Source organism: Falco naumanni, chromosome 5 (assembly GCF_017639655.2).
Source record: "Falco naumanni isolate bFalNau1 chromosome 5, bFalNau1.pat, whole genome shotgun sequence".
In the NCBI taxonomy this organism is placed as follows: Eukaryota; Metazoa; Chordata; class Aves; order Falconiformes; family Falconidae; genus Falco; species Falco naumanni.
The window spans coordinates 567042-587908 of NC_054058.1; the positions used below are offsets into that span (position 1 = coordinate 567042).

At 55.1% G+C, this 20867-nt stretch overlaps 2 protein-coding genes and 1 long non-coding RNA gene across 8 annotated transcripts in view; 1 reads left to right on the forward strand and 2 right to left on the reverse strand.

Annotated features, from left to right (window-relative positions):
* Positions 1 to 427: 427 nt before the first annotated feature.
* Positions 428 to 1639, reverse strand: LOC121089607. Its single transcript, XR_005828269.1, has 2 exons — positions 1163 to 1639; positions 428 to 632 (listed from the first exon to the last, which is right to left on the reverse strand). It is a non-coding gene; the product is annotated as an uncharacterized LOC121089607 (long non-coding RNA).
* Positions 1640 to 2257: 618 nt separating this feature from the next.
* ZYX (zyxin) lies at positions 2258 to 14328 on the forward strand. 5 transcript variants are annotated; one of them, XM_040596961.1, is made up of 10 exons: positions 2258 to 2432; positions 5893 to 6147; positions 9171 to 9364; positions 10399 to 10491; positions 10789 to 11295; positions 11607 to 11748; positions 11833 to 12002; positions 12160 to 12338; positions 12606 to 12726; positions 13149 to 14328. In XM_040596961.1, exons 1-10 carry the CDS (start codon positions 2282 to 2284, stop codon positions 13257 to 13259), a joined length of 1923 nt encoding a protein of 640 aa, XP_040452895.1. In that variant the 5' UTR covers positions 2258 to 2281; the 3' UTR covers positions 13260 to 14328. The 5 variants fall into 5 exon arrangements, with proteins under 5 accessions (XP_040452895.1, XP_040452896.1, XP_040452899.1 ...); XM_040596965.1 differs by lacking the exon at positions 2258 to 2432 and adding an exon at positions 2505 to 2579; XM_040596964.1 differs by lacking the exon at positions 2258 to 2432 and adding an exon at positions 3001 to 3083.
* A 3523-nt stretch (positions 14329 to 17851) lies between these two features.
* The window catches only part of EPHA1 (EPH receptor A1), a 33860-nt gene continuing 30844 nt past the window's right edge, over positions 17852 to 20867 (reverse strand). For both annotated transcript variants that reach the window (XM_040596960.1, XM_040596959.1), the window contains exons 16-18: positions 20197 to 20390; positions 19721 to 19876; positions 17852 to 18899 (exon numbers count right to left, since the gene is read on the reverse strand). In XM_040596960.1, the coding sequence (XP_040452894.1) occupies positions 18821 to 18899; positions 19721 to 19876; positions 20197 to 20390 (429 nt within the window). In that variant the 3' untranslated portion in view covers positions 17852 to 18820. The remainder of the gene's footprint in view (positions 18900 to 19720; positions 19877 to 20196; positions 20391 to 20867) is intronic.

Sequence of the window (20867 nt, forward strand, 5' to 3'; positions counted from 1 at the left end):
GCAGCAGCAAAATGTCTACTTTCCCAAGCAAAGAATCACATGGAGGAAGATTGCTAGCATAAGGAGATTCTTATTTTCTTTCCAGAGGAATCAGAACAAACATAGGGAAGTTAGATCATCTTTGTTTCCGATTACAAAAGCACAGACTTTCAACTGGCAAGAACGAGATCAGACTAAAGTTTCCCCCTGTGTATTCTGATGTATGCTGACTTGAGAATTCTAGCTTTCACGGGTCCAACCTGCTGAACGCTGCTCTGTTTTGTATTGGTTTCCTCACAGTGAGGAGTTAATACAAAATGCCTGAGAGGGTCTGCTTGTTTCTTATTCCCACTTCTCTTGATCTGCCTTCATGAGCGTGCAACATCACCGCATTGGTGAGACAATCAAACATGCAAGCATCTGGATTTATGGGGATGTGAACAGAAAGTATGAGCACACAGATTTATTTCATATTCTCTCAGCACTTTTTTAATCTCTGTCCGAGACATTCTTTGTTTTCCCTGGAGTCAGGGCTAGCCCAGGGAACAGCGGCAGAGTATCGGAGGGCAGGCTGATTGTGTAAGGTATATTGGGATGTGCCACAATTTGGTTGCCAATTCCACAACGAAATCTTTTTAGCTCTGCATTGACATCTTTACCCAAACAAGAGGGGAGAAAAAGATGGTTTGTGCTAGAAAAGTGACAGTGTTAGAAGACCCAGCACAGAGATACCTTCCCTATCCTATATAACTGCTTTATGCATCAGTCATGGGAGGTAACAGGCCTGATGCCACACCTACAAAAGCAGCAGTAACTCCAGGATTATTTAGCACCCCTACGAGAACTATATATCCCTGAGCAACTGAAAGCTATAGATCAATAGTTCAATGGCTGCAGCTATGTAAGGAGCAAGATGCTCAGCGCTATTATGCATTGCTACGGGTGACATTTGAATACAGTATGTAAAAATGAAAAAACCTCACAGAGGGCCCAATTTTTCCAACTGTATCAGCTGGTTAAATAAAAGATACTATGTACAAATCTTGGGTGTAAAAGTAAAGATTTGTTTACACTGGACTTCTCAAGCCTCGATGAATACCTTTGTGTAGCTCTCTGACCTGCGCATGTAGCGGTATGCACACTGGGAGTCTGAGCTGGTGTGGTCTGTGCTTAACTCACCCACCTGTGAGTAAACTACCGGTCCCGAAGTGTCCCGGTGTTGGTAGGTAAGCCTTGGGAGCGGGCAAGCCCCGGATCTCCTGAACCTTACGGAGCACAGTCATTCCCCAAGGAATGTGCGGCAGCTGGGGCATTAGCCCCGATACTGAGGCCAGATTCCAAAGGTGACGACTGCGCGAGGCGCAGTAATTCTGTCGCGATCGCTATCCCTGCTCCCCGAGGGGCCGAGCGGGGCAGGGCTGCGCGCTGCTGTGCTGGGCCCGGCCGCAGAGCGAGGCCAGCGCCGGTCCGCAGCGAGGCGGGCGGCTGAGCCGCGCCTGCCCGGTGCGGGCCCCGCGGCGGGACGGGGGCCCCAGCCGCGCGGCGGAGCCGGCGGGTGGCCGCTTGAGTTACCGGGGACCGTGAGCCAGATCCTGCCGCAGCCAGGCGGGCCGGGGGACCCCGACTCACCCGGCCTGCGGGCTGCAGGGGCAGCGCTGGCGGTGGGGGGGAAGGCACAAACGGAAAAAAGGAGCGAGCCTGGCCGCCCCGTCCCCGTCCCTCGGCCCCCCACAGCCGGCAGCCCCCCCCAGCCCCCCCTCACCCCCCATAGCCAGCAGCTCCCACAGCCCCACAGCCCTCCCTCGGCCCCCCCATAGCCGGCAGCCCCCCCAGCCCCCCCAGAGCCGGCAGCCCCCCCCAGGACCCTCCCGGCCCCCCACAGCCGGCAGCCCCTCCAGCCCCGCCTCACCTCCCCACAGCCGGCAGCCCCCCCCACAGCCGGCAGCCCCCCCCACAGCCGGCAGCCCCCCCTCACCCCCCCACAGCCGGCAGCCCCCCCCCCCAGCCGGCAGCCCCCCCAGCCCCCCCTCACCCCCCCACAGCCGGCAGCCCCTCCAGCCCCCCCCCCCCCCCCCCCCCCAGCCGGCAGCCCCTCCAGCCCCCCCCCCCCCCCCCAGCCGGCAGCCCCTCCAGCCCCCCCCCCCCCCCCCCCCCAGCCGGCAGCCCCTCCAGCCCGCCCACCCCCCCCCCCCACAGCCGGCAGCCCCTCCAGCCCCCCCCCCCCCCCAGCCGGCAGCCCCCCCAGCCCCCGCTGCATTCCCCCGCGGGTGAGCTCAGCCGCTCGCGCAGCCGCGCTCCTTTTATGGTCAAACAACTTTGCCTGGGCGAGGCCTTTTCGCGAGCCGGCGGGGCCCGGCCGCTCCCGCGCGCCGCCGTTGCTCGCCCGCCCGCGCGCCCGCCGGCACAGCGCTCCGCGGCCCCGCTCCGCAGCCCGGGGGCGCCCCGGCCCTCCGGTGAGTCTCTGCACTTGCAGCCGGGCTGTGGGCTCCCCGCGGCTCGCCCTGCCCGGGCTCGAGTCGTGGGCCGGAGGGGGGGTCCTGCCGTTTCGCACGGGAGAGGCTCGTGGGGGAGCGTGGATCTAGTGAGCTGTTCGCCCCGCGGTGAGACGCAGGCGCACGGGAGCGGGGGATGTTGCCCGGTTTGGCTCGGGACAGACGCTCTTTTGTGTGCGCACGGATGGGCGAGACACCTAGGGAGCCCTCCCCAGATGTGCGGGGGGGCGGGGGGCTCTTTGTGCCTGAAATTTGCTTTAGGAGCTTCAGTCTCTCTGGGAGTGCCCTGAGAATGAGAAGACGCAAGTGCTTGCAAAGCCGTAGAACTTTCTAACGTTTTAATTCCGTTTGCTTCGCTTTTCGGAGTTGTCCATCTGCCCGCCCCCCCGGGAGGAGGCCAGGCGAGCCCCGCGTACGTGCAAGAAGGTTGCGGCTCTGCCGCCCCGCCCCCCCCCTTCTCCCCCCCTTCCCCCCCCCCTTTCCCCCCCCCCCTTCCCCCCCCCCCCCCCCCGGCTGCTCGCGGCTCTGCCCCGCAGCCTCCCCAGCCGCAGGACTTTGCTCTCTTTGAAGTTTTGTACCTTTAGGCCAGCCTGGGAGAACTTCCTGGGATTGGTATGTAGGGGAGGATGAAAATACTTCTAAGTCTGTTTGATCTGTTGCTTTTGTATTCTCAGTTTTTTGCTGGAGTTCCCCTTCCGACCCCCTCCGTGGGGAGGAAGCTGCAGACGGGGAAGTACCGGCACTGGGTGTCAGTGGTGGGGGGCTACCTGGCTGGAGCCGAGCTGCTCACTGCCCACCGAGGTGGTGAACAGCGCTTAGCTCACTGCTTCCTCGAGTTCCTCCTCCTCATGCCACCCCAGGAAAGGAGCAGAGCCTTTGGAAGTGCTGCCTTGGGGTCAAAGAACTGAGGGTCATCTGGGTGCGCAAGAGGTGGCAGAGCCACCATGGGACCTTCTGGGAGGTGACCCTGCTGCTGAGGGGGTGTTGCTTGCTTCAGACCTCTTGCTTTTTTGCTCTCTGTTGGAGAGAAGCAGCGTATGAGGCAGCTAATGATCCTGACCGTGTCCTTTGGGGACATCTTTCTTCATAGCTCTGCTTGAGTCATCTTAAATAGTGTTACAGCAGGCAGAAAAATGTCTGCCCTCAGGGGAAATGTGACGGCAAGGAGGGTTTGTGATTAGGTCTGCTGGCAGGACACTTCCTCTCCAACAGCCTGTGCAAACCACCATGGTACTTGTCTGAGCCTGGTGTTCCTGGTGTGGCTTCAGTGGCGTTGGTAGTGCTCAGGGCTGGGGGGGATGCTCGGCCCCGCATGGCCAGCCTCCCCCGGCCCGCTGGGTCAGGGGGACACACCGCTGCAGAGGCGTGAGGATGAGCAGGGGCAGCTGTTGGATGGAGGCACCCTGAGCAGCAAGGGCCTCGAGTGTGGCAGCATGGCGGGAAGCAGGCCACTGGGCTCAGGGGAGAGCAGCAGCTGCAGCAATGCTAGCGCTTTCTGCGTGGCAGCTGATGTCCCGAGACTGCGCTGCCCAACCCCGGTGCGGATCGTGATCAGAAGTGACATCGCAGGCATGTTCTGCTGTGAGCAGCACTGTCAGCTCTGGTAGAAGTGGCTGCCATCAGTTCTAGTAGAGCTGCTACCAAGTGGTTCGTTACACCGGAGTGTAACAGGAGCAGAAGTCCCTAAGGAAAGGCCGGAGCTTCTGTAGCTCGATGGGAAGCAGCAGGCTGGGGGGACTCGGACTGGCAGGTCTGAGGGGCTGAGGACAGAGCCTGCTCCTTACCCCTCTGCCTCAGCCCTCCCTGTGCTGGCTGCGTGGGAGATGCTCAGTGCGGCTCGGTGGCTGCGGCTGGCTCTGGCACCCCGTGCTGTTTGTCAGAGCGCAGGCAGCTGTCTGCCCTGCGCAGAGGGGCACAGCACAAGCAGCGTGGGCCGAACGCTTGTCCCTGTCACACGCCTGTGACCTGGGGAGGCTGTCACAGGTCACGGTGCCGCACCCTACTGCACTCGACCAAGGGAGCGCTTGGAGCAGGGGCGTGGGGGCATGGGGTCTTGGCAGCAGGCATGGGCGAGCTGGCATCGGCAGTGTTTGTGGCACCCAGGGCTGCCTGTCCCAGCTGCTCTTATTGTCCCAGCGAGAGGGCCTGGCAGCACCGGGGGGCACCGACATGAGCCTGCCAGCTTGAGCTGCTGGCACCGAGCCCCTGTGCTGGCGGAAGCAGCACTGTGTGTGCGCGTGTGAGCAGCAGCACTGGGGGGGGTGGGGGGCGTGTGAGCAGCAGCACTGGGGGGGGGTGGGGGGCGTGTGAGCAGCAGCACTGGGGGGGGTGGGGGGCGTGTGAGCAGCAGCACTGGGGGGGGTGGGGGGCGTGTGAGCAGCAGCACTGGGGGGGGTGGGGGGCGTGTGAGCAGCAGCACTGGGGGGCGTGGGGGGCGTGTGAGCAGCAGCACTGGGGGGGGTGGGGGGCGTGTGAGCAGCAGCACTGCGGGGGGGAGTGTGTGTGTGAGCAGCCGCACATAGTGCGGGGAGGTGGCAGCCCCACGGCCGTGCTGGGCTTCGCAACAAAGCGCCTGGCTCCGGGGGCTTCCGGCGCGGCTGCGGCGTCTGGCCTGGCCTGCGGGACCGGGGGTGCCCCGTTCCGTGCCTGCAGGCCGCGGGGAATGCTCACCCCCCCCGGGCTGACCGTGCGGGGCCGCTGCCGCCGTGCTGCCGGCACCCCTCCATGCCCAGCGGGATGGGCTGGGGGGCGGCACCGGGGGGGAGGTGGCGCCCCGGGGGAGGCGGAGCCGGCGGGGGGCGGCCGGCAGCGCTTCCTGGCGGGGGCGGGGCGGGGGGCGGCCGGCAGCGCTTCCTGGCGGGGGGCGGCAGCGCAGCCGAGGGGGGGACAGCGGGGGACGGCGGCGGAGCGGGGGGGCTCCCGGCCCGCCCCGCCGTCCTGCCTCTGCCGCCCCGCTGCCCCGGCGCGCAGGGCCCGAGGTGAGGGGTGGGGGGTGGGAGGTGCGGAGGGGCCGGCGACGTTACCGGGGCGGTCACCGGCCGGGGGCCGGCGGGCCGGGGTGGCACCGTCGGACAGGTGTGGGGGGGGGGGCGTGCGGGCCCCTTCGGGCGCAGGGCCTGGCTGTGGCGGCGGGGGGCGGCGCGGTGCCGTGCCCTGTTGCGGGGCGCTGCCGCGGCCCCGCTCACTTTGGCTGCGGCCGGAGCCCCCTTGTCACCAGCGCCGCGACACGGCCCCGCTGGCCCCCGCTGGCCCCCGCTGGCCGCCTGCTGCAGCTTCTGTCCCTGGGACCCCTGGGCACACGCTGCGCTCAGCTCGGGTGCCTCAGCCGCTGGCCGGGCTTCAAATGCCCCTGTCCGCCGTGTTCCTCTCGGCCCGTTTCCACTGCCTTCATGCAGGTTTCCTCCCTTTTCTCCCCTGCCAGGCGCTGAGAAGATGGCCTCCCAAGGCGCCCCGGGGACCCGCATGACATCCACAGTCAGCATCAACATTTCCACGCCTGCCTTCTACAATCCGCAGAAAAAGTTTGCACCCGTGGTCGCCCCTAAGCCCAAGGTGAACCCCTTCAAGGCTGGGGGTGCGTTGGAGTCATCGCTGCCCCCGCCTCCCGGCGCTGGTGCCCAGCGTGCGCAGATGGGGAAGGTGGGCGAGATTCCGTCCCAGTCCCTGCCGGCAGAAGGTAGGTGGGGGCGGGGTGGGGGGGGTGGGGTGCGCGTTTCCAGGCTCAGGGCACGAGGTCCATGACAGGGCTGAGCACAAGAGCAGGAGCCTAACCACCCTTGGTGACTGATGCACTCGCTGTAGGGGCTGGCAGGTTCCACAAGAGGTAAAACAATTGTAAAGAGATCTCAAAGTACGTAGTATCTCCACTCGTAAAGGAGGTGGGAAGGCAATCCTGCACTGCACTGGTGCTGGAGGAATGCAGTGGATTTCTCATCGAATTCCCTGAGTGCATAGTTGTGTAACTGCAGGCAGTTTCTGGCCAGCGTGTCTGAGAGCAAACATGATGCAGGGAAATTGACCCTGATGATGATGAATCATGCTGTTCCCCTTCTTGTTTGATCTCTGCTCAAGTTGGTTGTCTCTGACTGTAGAGATCCTTCTCGTGGACTCTGCAGTTGCCATCTTTGCTGCTGGAGATGAGGAGGAAGAAGTAACCTCATGAAAAAATGGTGGAAGCTGTCATAAACAGGAAGGGAGGCTTAGAGTTCGTGTGGCTTGTAGAGTTTTACACCTCTTCCTAGTGGTTTGGGTTGGGTGTGTTTTCCTGTGTAGAGTGACTTCTTGTTTTAGTGTGGTTTTCTTTTTCTTGCTTTTAAATATTTCTTTTATATCCTGTGTGGTGGTGGAGTGGTTTTTTTGTTTAATTTTTTGGTTGGCTGGTTGGTTTTGTGTCCTCTTAAGAGGCAGAAGGTTCCTTGCTGTGTGACCCCCTAGCTGGAATTGATGAGCGTGGGGCCACCAGACATTTCCCTAGGGACCTCTTGCTGATGCTTGATGCTGCGACTTACCACAGGACTCCCCCAGGGCGCACCTCAGCTGGGACACGCATGTTCAGATAATGCAGCCTGCTGGTTTATGTTTCTTTCCTTTCACCATCTTGCATAGACCATGCAACACTTACGCTTTCTAGTTTAGCATGCTGTTAGTGGGCGGCTGGCCTGATGGTAGGAAGGCTGGTCCTGTGCTCAGAGGAGACGAGTTACTAAGCCATTTTTTCCATTTCTCAGGTCACAAGGACCTGTTGGTGCTTCTCTCTCCTAGAACTGTACCAGCTAACTGGTGACCCTTTTCTCTGTGCTGCTGGCTGGAATCTTGTGTCTGTAATCCAAGGTCTCATCGTAGGCTTTATGATTTTCTGCTATAGTTGTGTGGATGTGTCTGTCAGAAAGTCTCAAACTGACACAAAGAACTGAATCACAAAAGTAGACAGCTGGATGTTAAAACTTAGTTTTCAATATCCCATGCGAGTGAAGCACTGGGTGTTTCTTGCTCCACTTCTCCCTTCCTTATAAAGCTTATTATGGAGGAGCTAACTTGACAGAAAGATGAGCAAAAGAACTGTTTAGCTTGAGCTGCTGCGTTGCCATCAGGTGAGGGCTGCCAGCAGACATCTGAAGTGCAGATGAGCCACCACCAACACTTAAGTCATGACAGAAATGCACCTGATCCTTCTCCGATGCGTTTCTTAATCCTTCTCTCCCTTTCTTGTACCCTCCCCAAACAAACAGCCATAGCAATTGGTCTCTTTGTCTCAAATGGCAGGATGGCTCAGTTACTGTTGCTGTAGGAATGTTACGTTTAGTATTGACCATTCTGTAAATCTGGTACAGTAACTTAGCGGCAAACTCTTTTGTTTGTGTGAATAATTCATAACACGGGCTTTTAGTGCATCTGAAATAATGTGACAGCAGATCAGGGTTTTGCTTCTGCAATATTCTTCATCATTTTAATAAACCAAAAGGCAGGTGTGTACAAACTTGATCCTAAACTGTAGTTTCAAAGAAAAAATACCAGCCTAGTATTATCCCCCCACCCCGAGCCGAATTTCTGTGGCACAAGGAGGCTTAGAAGAGGTGCTGCGTGCCAGTGTGCATTCTGCTGGCTGATAAGAAATTGGCTTTCATTTTCTGAATTGTGTCCTTTCAGTATTGTGTCACTTAGGTTACCAATGAGAAGCCCTTAGAAAGTCTGCTGGCAGCGGCTGGATATAAAGATGAGACAATTCAAACGCTGCTGTTAAGTTGCATGTGGAGTAGCAGGAGTGAAAAACCTGGTGTTACACCCTGCTGCCGGTTGGGGCTAGCTAGGAAGAGAGGTGGGTGCCCAGAAGAAGGGATGTGGAAGCTCTGCCTCCTTGTTGTCAGTGTTCCTGCCTGCTTGGATGTGAAGAGGGCAATGTCACCCATACATGGCGAAGGGAAAAGGATTCACGTTTGAGTGCGTTGTAGCAGAAAATGTCTCTTTTTGCCTGTTCCACATCTTTGGCAAATACGCATAGGTGGAAGCAGTGGGGTTTTCTTCTGGGAGATTGAGGTGCTTTGGTGCTTTTCAGCCTGCTTCAGAGGGTTCTGGAAAATTTCTCACTTCGTAGTCTGTGTCAGGTATGGGGACATCGTCGCCTCCAAAAGAAAAGCTGTTTTCATCTCCTGGAAAAATAAAGCAGTTTCAGAGATTCCTCATACACATAAGAGGTATGCGTATCTGACTTGCTTTTTTCCCCCCACTTGTCCCTTGTAGTGCTTACTAGCCAGTGGCGAGGTGCCAGCTTATTTTCCTGTAAGAATGCAGGCTTCTCAGGGTCCTGGGTTGACCGCTGGCATTCCTGCTAACGCTGCTCTGGGTTCTGCAGTCTGAGTCGGTTACTGGCAGGAGGAGCATATGGTATGGTAGGGACCAAAGAATGAGGGGAGGAGTGGGAAAGGGCACAGTAAGACGTGTTTTGCAATTAGGCAATGACTATTCCCAGACACTAATTGCAGTAGCTACTAAGGAAACTTTATATGATGGCAAATAGCTTTGAGCAAGGTGAAAACCAGCCTGTGAAGTTCAGTTGTCCTCGATGGGTGCTGGGTGTCCCCTGGGTGACTGCTGGGGAGCTATTTGCTGTAATGCCTTCAGGACCACAAACCTCCCGGGGTTTTTGCTGGCTAAGAGTAAGAAATTATCCAAACTTGCTTTTATTCTCATTCTTCCCCATAGAGCTGCCGCTGCCACCTCCTCCCCCGCCTGGAGAGGAGGCAAGTTTCTCCTCAAACTGTGCTTTTCCCCCACCCCCACCACCCTTTGAAGAGCCTTTTCCACCAGCCCCAGAAGAAGTTTTTCCTTCTCCACCTCCTCCTCCTCCTCCACCGATGTTTGATGAAGGACCTGTGAGCAAGGTGCCTACCCCACAGGTGAGTGAGGTCAAGGGAAGTACGGTTTCTTGTGATGCTCTGTGAGCTGCGACAGCTTCTTGCTGCTCTCCGAACTCCGCAGCGGGAAGCCCAGAGATCTGGGAGAGCAGAAAAATGCCACCACCCCATGGACCAGCACAGGTTAGGTCAGGTGGCCAGGCTGCAGCTTTGCAGATGAAGGACCTGGGGGGTTCCTGGTGGATGGTGAATTGAGTGTGAGCCAGCACTGCACCCTCAAGGCGCTAAAGGCCAACCCCCTGCCGGGCTGCGTTGGTGAGCATAGCCAGCAGGACAAGGACAGTGATTATTCCTCTCTGCAGTGCTGGTGAGGCTGCATCTTGGAGGACTGTTTCCAGTTGGGCTCCCCAGTATAATAACCCCAGAGGAACCCCAAACTAGATGCAGTCCAGCAAAGGGTGATAGTGACCCTTGGGGGTTGGAGCCCGTGATGCGAGAGCTGAGTTTGTTCAGCGTGCAGAAGATGAGGCCAAGGCAGGGATCTAACTGGAGTGTGCAATACCTAAAGGAGGGATGGAGAGAAGACAGGTACTTCTTACTGGGGCACAGAAGAACAAGAGACGATGGACAAGAGTTGCGGCAAGGGAAATTGCTGTTGGACAAAAGAAAATTCTGCTCTTCCTCTCCAAGGGTGGCTCAGCACTGGCACAGGTGCCCAGAGAGGCTGGGGAATCCGCATCCTTGGGGATGTTCAGTAATGACCTGGACAAGGCCCTGAGCAACCTGGTCTAGCTTGGGAGCTAGCCCCGCTTTGAGCAGCGTGCTGCACTGAGACCTTCAGATGTCTTTTCCCACCTAAACCTGTCCGCGAGTTTCTGTGCGTTTTCCTACTGTTTGTAGACTTTGGAGACTGTGCCCTGTTCATCCTCACCAGCTTGCTACCTGCTCAAAGCAAGGAGCAGATCTGTACCACAGTCCAAAGTGTCAAAATCTGCTATTGTAAGGGGATGCACCTGGTTCTCTGGCTGTTCCTGTAATGTGCTCTGCTCCCTCTTTCCTCATGGATGGTGGTGTAGGTACGTGGCAAGATGAGCAGCATTGATCTTGAGATTGACTCACTGTCCGTAATGTTGGATAACATGGAGAAGAATGATCCCTTCAAATCCCGGGTGAGCATTCCAGAATGGCACAGGTGGAAGGAGAGATGTCTGGTTTGCTGAAGAGAGGTATTGAGAAGGGTGCTGCTAAAGATGAAAATCTCTGGATAGAGATGTAGTGCCGAAGTGTACATGAAGGACCAGAAAGCATAGATCTGGCCACTTGGCAGGAGCGCTAAATGCGTAACGGTGTGGGAACTCTTTAAGTTGTGGGCCTGGGATAGCTGCTGAGTTACTGCTGTAGACAGTGTATTTTCTGTTCCACCTTGCTGATAACTGCCTGTTTCTCTCTGCTGCTTCCTTTTACAGATACCTGCAGGGTCCACAGGTTCTCTGGAGAAACCATCGGCCCCAAAAGCCCATGTGGAAATACCATCTGCACCCAGAGATACTCCTCATTCCATTCCTTCCAAGTTCACTCCAAAGCCAAGTGGAAGCTTATCTTTCAAGCCCCCTGGAGTGGATCTGACCCCCAACCCAACCCCATGGGCAGCCCCACAGCAACGCAAGGAGCCCTTAGCACCAGTCCCTCCACCCCCTTCCCTCCCTCCTGCTCAGCCTTCCCTTAAATTCACCCCACCCTCTGTTGCTGGCTCTCCCAAGCCTGGGTCCAAGTCAGGTGCCAGTGTCCCTGTGGCTCCCTCAAACCCTGCCAGGTACCCTACCTCCATTCAGACCCACTTCACAGTCCCTCCACCTTCAGGGCCCTCCTCTCGGCCACAGCCTCCCAATTTCACCTATGCCCAGCAGAGGGAGAGACCCCAAGTCCAGGAGAAGCCACATCCAACAGAACAACCTGCTGCCACCAAGGACAAGGTACGGGACAGAGCTGTGGGACCCGTGGCTTTGGGCAGGCACAGCGTCACCAGCTGTGAAGCTGGAGGACGAGGAGGGAGGGTCTGTCCTGGGCCGGGGGAGGCTGTTGCGGATCTGAAAGAGAGATGTAACTAGAGACAGTGGTGGAGAGGGATAGGATTTCATGTAAAGGTGGAAAGGGGCAAGTATGGTGGGTGGCAGATTGCTCCAAAGAGGACAAGTAAAGGTGAGACAAGTAGATTTATTAGGGACAGTGGGAAGGGGTCTGTCTCTGCGTGTCCTTTGGCACTGAACGTTTCCTCTTCCTGCAGCATAGACCCACAGGCTCCAGTGCAGATCCACCTAGGGGAAATTCCTGTCTGACCATGAAGGAGGTAGAAGAGCTGGAGATGTTGACCCAGAAACTAATGAAGGATATGGAGCATCCGCCCTCAGCGGAGTCTGCTATTTCTGGTGCGTTCCCGCAATGGACAGCAGTAGGGCTAAGACTGTGGTGGGTTTCCATCTCTCCTGATCCCTTTATTCTTCCACTGGCAGAGCTCTGTGGCTTCTGCAGGAAGCCCCTGTCAAGAACCCAGCCAGCTGTGAGGGCCCTGGACTGCCTCTTCCACGTGGAATGCTTCACCTGCTTCAAATGTGAGAAGCAGCTGCAGGGGCAGCAGTTCTACAATGTGGATGAGAAGCCCTTCTGTGAGGACTGCTATGCTGTGAGTCACGGGGCTGAAAGCTGCTGGGGGGAGCTGAGCTTGCTGTGGTTGTCCTCTCTTGCTTTCCCTTCCTCCTTGCATCTTGCCTGGCTGCCGTGTAGTCTCCCAGGGGTGGGAGGTCAGATTAACGTGTTTTATTTGTTTCCTTTGGGCTCAGGGGACCTTGGAAAAGTGCAGCGTCTGCAAACAGACCATCACAGACCGGATGCTGAAGGCCACCGGTAACTCGTACCATCCCCAATGCTTCACCTGCGTGATGTGCCATACCCCTCTTGAGGGGGCCTCTTTTATCGTGGACCAGGCCAACCAGCCTCACTGTGTGGACGACTACCACAGGTAGGGAGCACACAGGTGTGGTGGGGTGTCTGGAGGAAGGCAGGTTACCTCCCACCTCTTGAAACTCGGTGCAACGTGGGCTCGGGTTGCCCCAGGACATGAAGTGAGCGATGAGTCAGCAGTGTGCCTTGTAGCAGTTAAGGTCTTTTCCCACCTAGACTTCTTTGTGATTTGTTATTCCTCTGCTGCTAATACTACTGTACGGCAGTGAGGGCCTTGCGTTGGATGTCACCACGATGATCTCCTCCATGTTTTTGCGTGTTGCAGGAAGTATGCTCCGCGCTGCTCGGTCTGCAGCGAGCCTATCATGCCAGAGCCTGGAAAGGATGAGACGGTGCGTGTGGTGGCATTGGAGAAGAATTTCCACATGAAATGTTACAAGTGTGAGGTAAGCCTGTGGTCCCACTCTTCACATCCCTCCTGTGCCCATCACCAGTGACTGGGCACCTTTGTTGTCTATCCTGACCAAACAGCAGGGTGGCTTTGCATGCATCTGGAGCATTCCTGAAGCAGGTTCAGGAAAAGATTAGACATTTCACTGGCCACAGGTCCATGAACAAGGATTCTGCAGGTCTGTAGCCTCTGACATCCCTAATATGGCAGCTGTGTGTACCGGGGGAACATGCCAGGATCACAGAGGGGGCTTGCTCTTTCCTCAGAATAGCATCTCCCATTAGCATCGTCGGAGACAGAGCGGCAGGCTGCGAGCTGGTACCCTGACCCAGCGGGGCACTTCTTACATCCTTGAATGCATTTATCCTGCTGCTGGCTGTCGTCGAGCTCCCTCCCTCTTTTTCTTTCCCTGCTTAGGACTGTGGGAAACCCTTGTCCATTGAAGCAGATGAGAATGGGTGCTTTCCACTGGATGGGCACGTGCTGTGCATCAAATGTCACACCATTCGTGCCAAAACGACACGCTGAGGAGCTTGGAGTGGGCATACCCTTACAGACCCCTGCGCTCAGTACTCTTCCCCTCCCCACCGTCGTCCTATCCCTCTGCCTGCCAAGGCAGGTTGCTACCGACGGAGACTATGCTAGCGCACCTCTTTACTCAAGTAGGATTCGCCCGCCGCCCCCAGCCTCGGCCCTGTGCACCCACTGGGAAAGGCCTGTCACCACTGCCTGGCCGGGGGCTACAGAGAGATGGGTGGGTGCAGCCCCACTGCTCCTGCAGGGCTTGGGAGGAGAAAGCCCAGATCTCCACCAGCACCTGGTGGAAGCAGCAAGACTGACCCGGTGGCAGGTGCTGGGGTGGGCTGAGCGCTCGCCTGTTCCACAGAGCCGAGAAGGACGATTTGACCGATTTGACCTTACAAAGTGGGAGCCTCCGTCTCGGCACCGCTTCTGTCTGATCTTATTTTATTTCTGGTGCCGCCACATTGTCAGGATGTCTTCCCCTGCCCCCTCCCTCTCTCCCGGCTTCGAGTGTGGAGGTAGAACATATTGGGAATCTGTATAATTGCTGGAAGAAGCAAACCTCCTATAGCTTTTCTGTCTCTAATGGATTTTACTGGCTAACTGTCCTGTCACTTTTTGTTCCTTGGCCAGATTAAACTGGCAATGTTTGGAATCCTACTCTGTTCCTGAATTTGAAAACTTGTTTTAAAAAAATCCTTTTTCCTCTCCCCAAAATGAGTCATTTCCCAGTGTGGTTTCTGGGCAGCCAGGCTGGGCACCGGCGTAGCAAAGCAGTCCAAAGAATGCATGTTTACAAATAAAGGCCATCATAAGGACGGGCAGCACATGGTGAGGAGGCGTCTCAGTGCGTGGACGAGGGTGCAGCAGGCTGAGGAACGCCTTCCCGTTCCAGTAGGGATCCTGCCACTGCTGTCGGCAAGAGCTGCAGTCTAACTGCGATGTACTGTCTGGCTCCAAGTGTTACTGCACTGAGCCCCACTCCTGGACTAGGAACTCTCAAACTGAACAAACCTTCTTAATATCTACACTGTCCAACCACTGTTTGCATTCAATAAAATGTGGGGGTTTTCCACATGTGTCTGCTGTATTTCTTCAGCTATCTGTGAGAACTCATGTGGTAGAGAGAATGCCGCGTAGGGAATGCAGAACTGCTGTTCCCCCAAGCCCCTGAAGACGAGGCGTCTGAGAATGGCCTTTCTCTGTCCACCATTGTCTCCTTTTCAAACCGTTCAGTTTCCTGCTTTTCCGTGCCTGAGGAGTAGCTCTCATGGGAAGCAGTGGAAGGCTGCGTCGCAGTGCAGCAAGGCTGTAGTCTGCGTGATGCGTCACGGGGAGGTGAGTTCTTGCACCCGCCTGCACCACGCTGGGAGGAAGCAGCCAGTTTGCGTGCTTTGCCCTAACTGTTGCTACTCAAAGTGTTTGTGCTTGATGTTTATGGTTTTAAGCGTGGTGCTGTCTTGGTCACTGCTTGTGGAACTCCTTTGTGGTAAGCGTCAATGCTTCTACACTTCAAAGACATGAAACCTACTCTTGTTCTCTTGCCAGTTTGGGGGGAGATCTTTAATAACTCCTTGCAAATTGATCCAGTAAATGCTTTGAGGTTTCCTATAGGATGAGCAAATACATGAATTGTACATTTGCTTGCTTTCTTTTTGTAGCTGAGATCCTGCTGGTTTGTAGGCATTGTTTGGAGTGGTAGTTTCTAGATATGTGGTTAGAAGTTCATGCCCACAAACGCCAAGGAGCAGAGCGAGCTGAGGGTGAGGGAGAGGAGCACCGCAGCCCAGCTGCTCCCAGCTGTCAGGGCTACAGCCGGTGCCTGGGTATGGATCTGTCCAGGGGAGTCAAGGGGATTCTGGATCATCTTGCAGATTAGGGGGAGGCTGATCCCTCCGGGAGGCACCGTGTGCAGAGGAAAAGCATTTGGTGACTGTACACACTCATTATGGGATGTGCAGGGGCAGGACCAAAAGGGAGTGATCAAGAAGAGGAAGCATCATGTGGAAAGGGATGGGGGGAGGCGCACAGAAGGGGCTGGCTGTGCATCCCCAGTATGCTTGTCTGGCGGGGTCCTCTGTGTCACCAGCACAGTTTGTCCTGCCTTCTTACTAAACTTTTTTTTTTCCTTCCCCCCCCCCCCCCCCCCCCCGCCCCTTCCCCCTGTGAAGGGACTGTTCAGTGTGTGTGGAGACCTAACAGCAGTGACTGGAGACACCGAGTGCATGGATAGTGGGGGGTGTGTATGTGTGTGTCATCACTAGTGATAACCAAGTCAGAGTAAGTGGTGAGAATGGGGTAAGAGACTGGCACGGCTGGGCGTCTGGGGTAAGAGACTGGCACGGCTGGGCGTCTGGGGTAAGAGACTGGCACGGCTGGGCGTCTGGGGTAAGAGACTGGCACGGCTGGGCGTCTGGGGTGAGAGACTGGCACGGCTGGGCGTCTGGGGTGAGAGACTGGCACGGCTGGGCGTCTGGGGTGAGAGACTGGCACGGCTGGGCGTCTGGCACAGCCAGGTCAGGCAGCGGCTTGAGCTCCCGGGGAGAGGCTGGTACCAGCCGCTCAGCTCAGCTCGGGCTCCAGCTGTGGAGCCAGCTGCTGGCGAGCTGGTCTCGGACACTAGAGGGATCCGTGGTGTAGCTGTATGGGTGTCCCGCTAAGGTTCGTCCTGATCAGCCAGGGAAGTGAATGGGCTCAGGCTGTTTGTGCTGCGCTTGCTCGGCTGCTGTGTGTTCTGCCTCAGGCCAGTCATGTGCAGCGTCTCTGCATATGTATACATGCACATATATACGTTCTGTCTGCATGGGTGCCTACTGGGAATACGTGCTCAGGCTTGCTGCTGGCTGTACCTGAGGACACGGCCGAGCTGCCCCTACCAGGCTGGCAGACTCAGCAGCTCCTGCGAGCTGGACCTCCCTGCTCAGAGCAGGGGCAGCCGGAGCAGGTCACTCAGGGATGTACCCACATCGGTTTTATAACACCTCCGTGGATGAGAACTCCACAGCCTCCCTGGGTAACCTGCTCCAGTGTTGAACAACACTCACAGTAAGTTTTTTTTCTTACCTTCAAATGGGATTAATTGTATTTTGGTGTGTTCCCATAGCTGCTCCTTTCACTGGATACTACTGAGGAGAGTCTGGCTCCCTCTTCTTTGATCCCTCCTATCAGGTATTTATACACCATAGCAAGAGCCACCAAAACATTCTCATCTCAAGGCTGAATAGTCCCAGCTTTCTCAGCCTCTCATATGTCAGATGCTCTAATCCCTTCAAAATCACAGTGGCCTCTCACTGGACTTGCTCCAGTAAGCCCATGTGTTCCTTTGTACTGGGGAGCCCGAACCTGGACACAGTGCTGAGCAGAGGGGAACAAGCACCTCCTTCCAGCCACCAGCAATGCGTTTGCTAATGTCGCCCCGACACCACTGGCCCCCTTCACTACAAGGGCACGCTACCAGCTCGAGTGCAGCACGCTGTTCGCTATGGCCTCCAAGTCTGCTCCTGCCGAGCTGCTTCCCAGCCAGCCAGCCGCCAGCAGGTACTGGTGCGTGGGGCTATTCCTCCCCAGCTGCAGGGCTCGGCCTTTCCCTTTGCTCGGCATCACGAGTCTCCTCTCTTCCCCTCTTCCCTGCCTGTTGAGGTCCCTCTGAATGGCAGCACAACTACCTGATGGACCAACCACTCCCAATTTTCTATCATTTGCAAGGGTAGTCTGAAGTTTACCTGTGCATGGCACAAGCTCATACTCTTGTGTCAGCCTCATCAGGGCTTATCTTCTAGCCTGGATATCCGCCATGTAGCAACTTGTATTTATTATCTAACAAGAGCTTATCTTGAGTAGCTGAGGCACACGTTCACTATGGGTCCTTGTATATACTCTGCTGCTTCTTGGGTTGAACAGAAACCAGCTGCCTTGCTTTCATTTGCAGTGCTTCAGATCTCTGCTTCATAACCCTTCTGTCATTTACAGTTAAGCAAGACCTTCCCAGAGGCAGGAGTGTTAATTTATAGCCTTAAGAATTTGAAGCATTATACAATTAAGGAAATACCGATAGCTATCTACAGCAAATAACTGATTGCTGAATGGCTATCACTCACCTTCTTCACCAACCTGGACTTACTTCAATCACTGAAAAATAAGTCTTGAGGTGACTACTCTTCCCAAGTAGGAGAAAGTCTTAGGAACATCAGAGGGAGATTTTCTTCCACCATCACCACACACACACTGCCACCCCCCAGTCTGTTCTGCAGGAGAAAGTACTACCCACACGTATTTCATCAAACTACAGCAGTAGCTTCTAATACTTCTCATGGTTTGGGAATTAAGCGCAGGAGCTGTACAAAGATAGGCTTGGCTAATGATGGATACAGCTGTAACTGGATTTAGAGGAAAAAAAAGTCTGACATGACCAGCTGCATATATATCCTTTAATCCTAAATGCAACTGCATTTCCACATTAAATCTGCAGTTAGTGGACAAAGAACATTGGCTGAAACAACTAAATGTGGATGTAAGGACCCTGCTGGAATTTACAATATACACGCTAAATTAAGGGTCCCAATCAGATTTGAAATGACCCAAAGAAGTCCAACACAGCCTGCTCTGCCACAGGTTTATTTACAAAATATTATTTACAGTCTATAACTGTCTTGAGCTCTGATAAATAATAACATTTCCTCCACAGAGAAGGAATAAGACAGACCACCTACACATTTTTCTGTTGCAAATACCCTATCCAGCCAAACAAGACTATTTTCTCTTTTAAAAAGGGGCAGAGAAAAATAGGTACCTAAGGGGTTTTCTGTCCATGGCACAAGTAAAAGTATTAAGCAAGTTGGAGAGATGTAAATCCCCCCTCCTGAAGTGTGCATGTGCAAAAGAGCAACATGCTGAGGTTACGTGATCGCACAAGTTGTAGCACGGTGTGCCGCTATTCCCGACTTCTCCTCCAAAGAAAGAAGTACACCGTGAGTTGCTGTTTAAGGCAAGAACAGCTGAATTAAAATATACATCCCTTACCAGCAGCCTTGTGGAAGACTGAATAGTTCATTCCTGTTGTAAAACAAGGAAGACAGAAGGCTGCTGAAGTGAGAAGGGATGTATGCCAGGGAGTGAATGGGCCCAATCTCTACATGTCTGTGTCCCTGTGCACATTCCTTGAACGCCCCAGTCTACCTGAACCCTCAGCTCCAATCTTAAAGCATTATCCACTGCCCCCAACCCACTTCATATGTATCCTTATGTTTCCACATGATATACTGAGGGTCTGAAACTCCAGTATGTGGACTACAGGGATTACTTAGTGCTGCACAGAACAGACTACAGCAGACAGGGCTGAGAACAGTTTCTATGACCAGTGCTCTGAAACATATCGATGGCTGCTGTAGAGCTAAAGCAAGGGGGAACAGAAATGAGAGCAGGTGGTGTTGCCTCAGGAGCCCTTTCAGTTCTGCTTGTTTTGCTTTGCTTGTCCCAGTCACTCATTTGGAAGCAATTGCCATAGGAATGATTCCAAGTGATATCTGGTAAGAATGGGCATTTAGCAAGCTTAAGAGAGCAATGACTGATCACTCCTTAAAGCCTTGGATGCTACACAGGATCCTCTTCTGGTGGCCTGGAAGTGACACTCCCATCTGTTTCAAGTCCCTGAAGGAAAAGGGAAAAGAAAGAAAGAAAGAAATTAATTGCTGTTCTTGTTCCTTGGGGACTTGGATGTGGATAAGGGCAGAAAGTTACTAAGCATTAGTTCAGAAAGCTTCCTTTCCCTCAGTGCCTCCTACTGCGCCTACCTTTCCTCTAGAGGGCAGAAACTTCTTCATGTTCCTGCCCTTCCCCGGCTACCTCTGCCCACCCAGTCAACTGGCTTTTCCCACCTTATGACTAGGCCTGTGCTCCCATGAAATCAGGGCTCTGTCCACTTCAGCTCGTGATATGGGCCATGTCTCAGCCCTTTAGCAGGTCTGTCCCTGCTCATTTGTTTATGTAACTGCCCTGGCTGGAGCTGGCTGCACATCCCCAGCCCTGCAACAGAACACAGCTACGTTGGTAAAGCATCTGACCCGAGTCCTTCTAAGGGGCCCAGAAGGACTTTGCTCTGTGATAGAACAGTGCCCAGCTGATGATGGGGGGCAATATCACCAGCCCATCTGGTGTTCAAGGCAAGAAAATTATCTCATAAAGTCCTACAAGGCTGGAAAGATGGTTAAGGTTAGAGAACTGTCTGCCATCTGTCATTTCCCCTTGCTGTTTGTGTCCACTGCGAGTTCAGAACAGCTCAGACCCCTGAAGAGCCTCAAGCACGGACAGTTAGGGAATTAGTCTCACAGTCCACTTCCATTTAACTATATACAGAAGGATGGAGAGAAGCCTTCCAAGTAAATACAAGTGCCTGTTCAGGTAGCACAGGAACAGACACAGCTACCTGTAGCATACCCGGGGCGCCCTGTGGGAGCTTAGCCTGCCCTTACTCAGCAGTGAGCTCCAGAATGGACTCCATGGTGTCCAGGCCAGCAGTGCGGAAGTTGGAGATGTAGCGCTTCATGCGAATGGATTCCAGCCACTCAGGGATGGATCGATACGGGATCCCATCAGACCCACTGCAGCTGGGGAGCCGGAGCGTTACCCTAAAGACAGATAAACCCCTCATTAGCCAGGCAATTACCTTAAATGGCCTGCACTATGAGACAGTAGCTAAAGGGCAAGCAACCCCTGCCAGGGCTAGGCCAACTTATCCGCTTCCTGCACAGCGAGGTCAGAGTGCCCAGGCCAATGGCTGTGCCCTCTGCCACCATCAGAGAGAGAGATGACTACTATCTTCTGCACACTGAGCATTCAAAATGCCTCTGGCCAGCCTGCCTTGCCAGCACTGCCTCTTCTCCTGCAGGAGGCGGGGAGGTGAAAATCTCTCACTTAAAGTCTCTTCTTCCAGTGACAGCCTGCTCACCTGGGATCAAAGTCTGCAACAGGACGGAGGAGCTGCGGACTTGAGATGAAATGTTGCAGCTGTGCCCGGATTTCCTGAAAATGAGGCCTCCTCATCCTGTCTTGTGACCAGCAGCACTTCATGAGCTCATAGAGGATAGACGGGCAGTCCACAGGTGGGGGGAGCCGGTACCCATCCTCTAAGCTTTTCATCACCTGCACAAGAGGACAGAGAGAAATCAGGCCAAGAGCAGAGAGTTCGAAAGAGGAGGCAGAGCCCTCTGCGGGGCTGGGAGCAGGCAGTTCACCATTCCGCACAGTGTGCAGTCAGGAGGTGTTGAAGCAGATTACACGTGTATGAAGTAGGGTTTGGGCAGCACAGCAAAGGATCAAGACATCTGAGGGATGTCAAAGAGTGAAGCAGCATATGCACGTACTTTCGATTCTTTACTGGCTTAGCCCCCATTTGCCATTTAGGGCATGTGCTCGTGAGAAGTGAGGACCAGATGATCCTGGCACAGGCCCAGAGAGAAAAGTGGAACCAGGCTTTAAGGAATAATTTCAACAGCATGTGCTAACCTTACAGATGTGCTGTACCTAGAATGAGACCAGACATAACACCCCAGAGCAAGGACAGAAAGAAACTAACAGAGAACATCTCCAGACACAAAGGCCATGGCTGATTTAACTAGT

Bases quoted from the DNA above. Each gene is read 5' to 3' on its own strand.
- ZYX (XM_040596961.1), top strand. From the start codon at position 2,282: ATGGTCAAACAACTTTGCCTGGGCGAGGCCTTTTCGCGAGCCGGCGGG. The intron at 6,148-9,170 runs GTAGGTGGGGGC...TCTTCCCCATAG, and splicing joins CCAGTCCCTGCCGGCAGAAG to AGCTGCCGCTGCCACCTCCT. The intron at 12,727-13,148 runs GTAAGCCTGTGG...TTCCCTGCTTAG, and splicing joins TGAAATGTTACAAGTGTGAG to GACTGTGGGAAACCCTTGTC.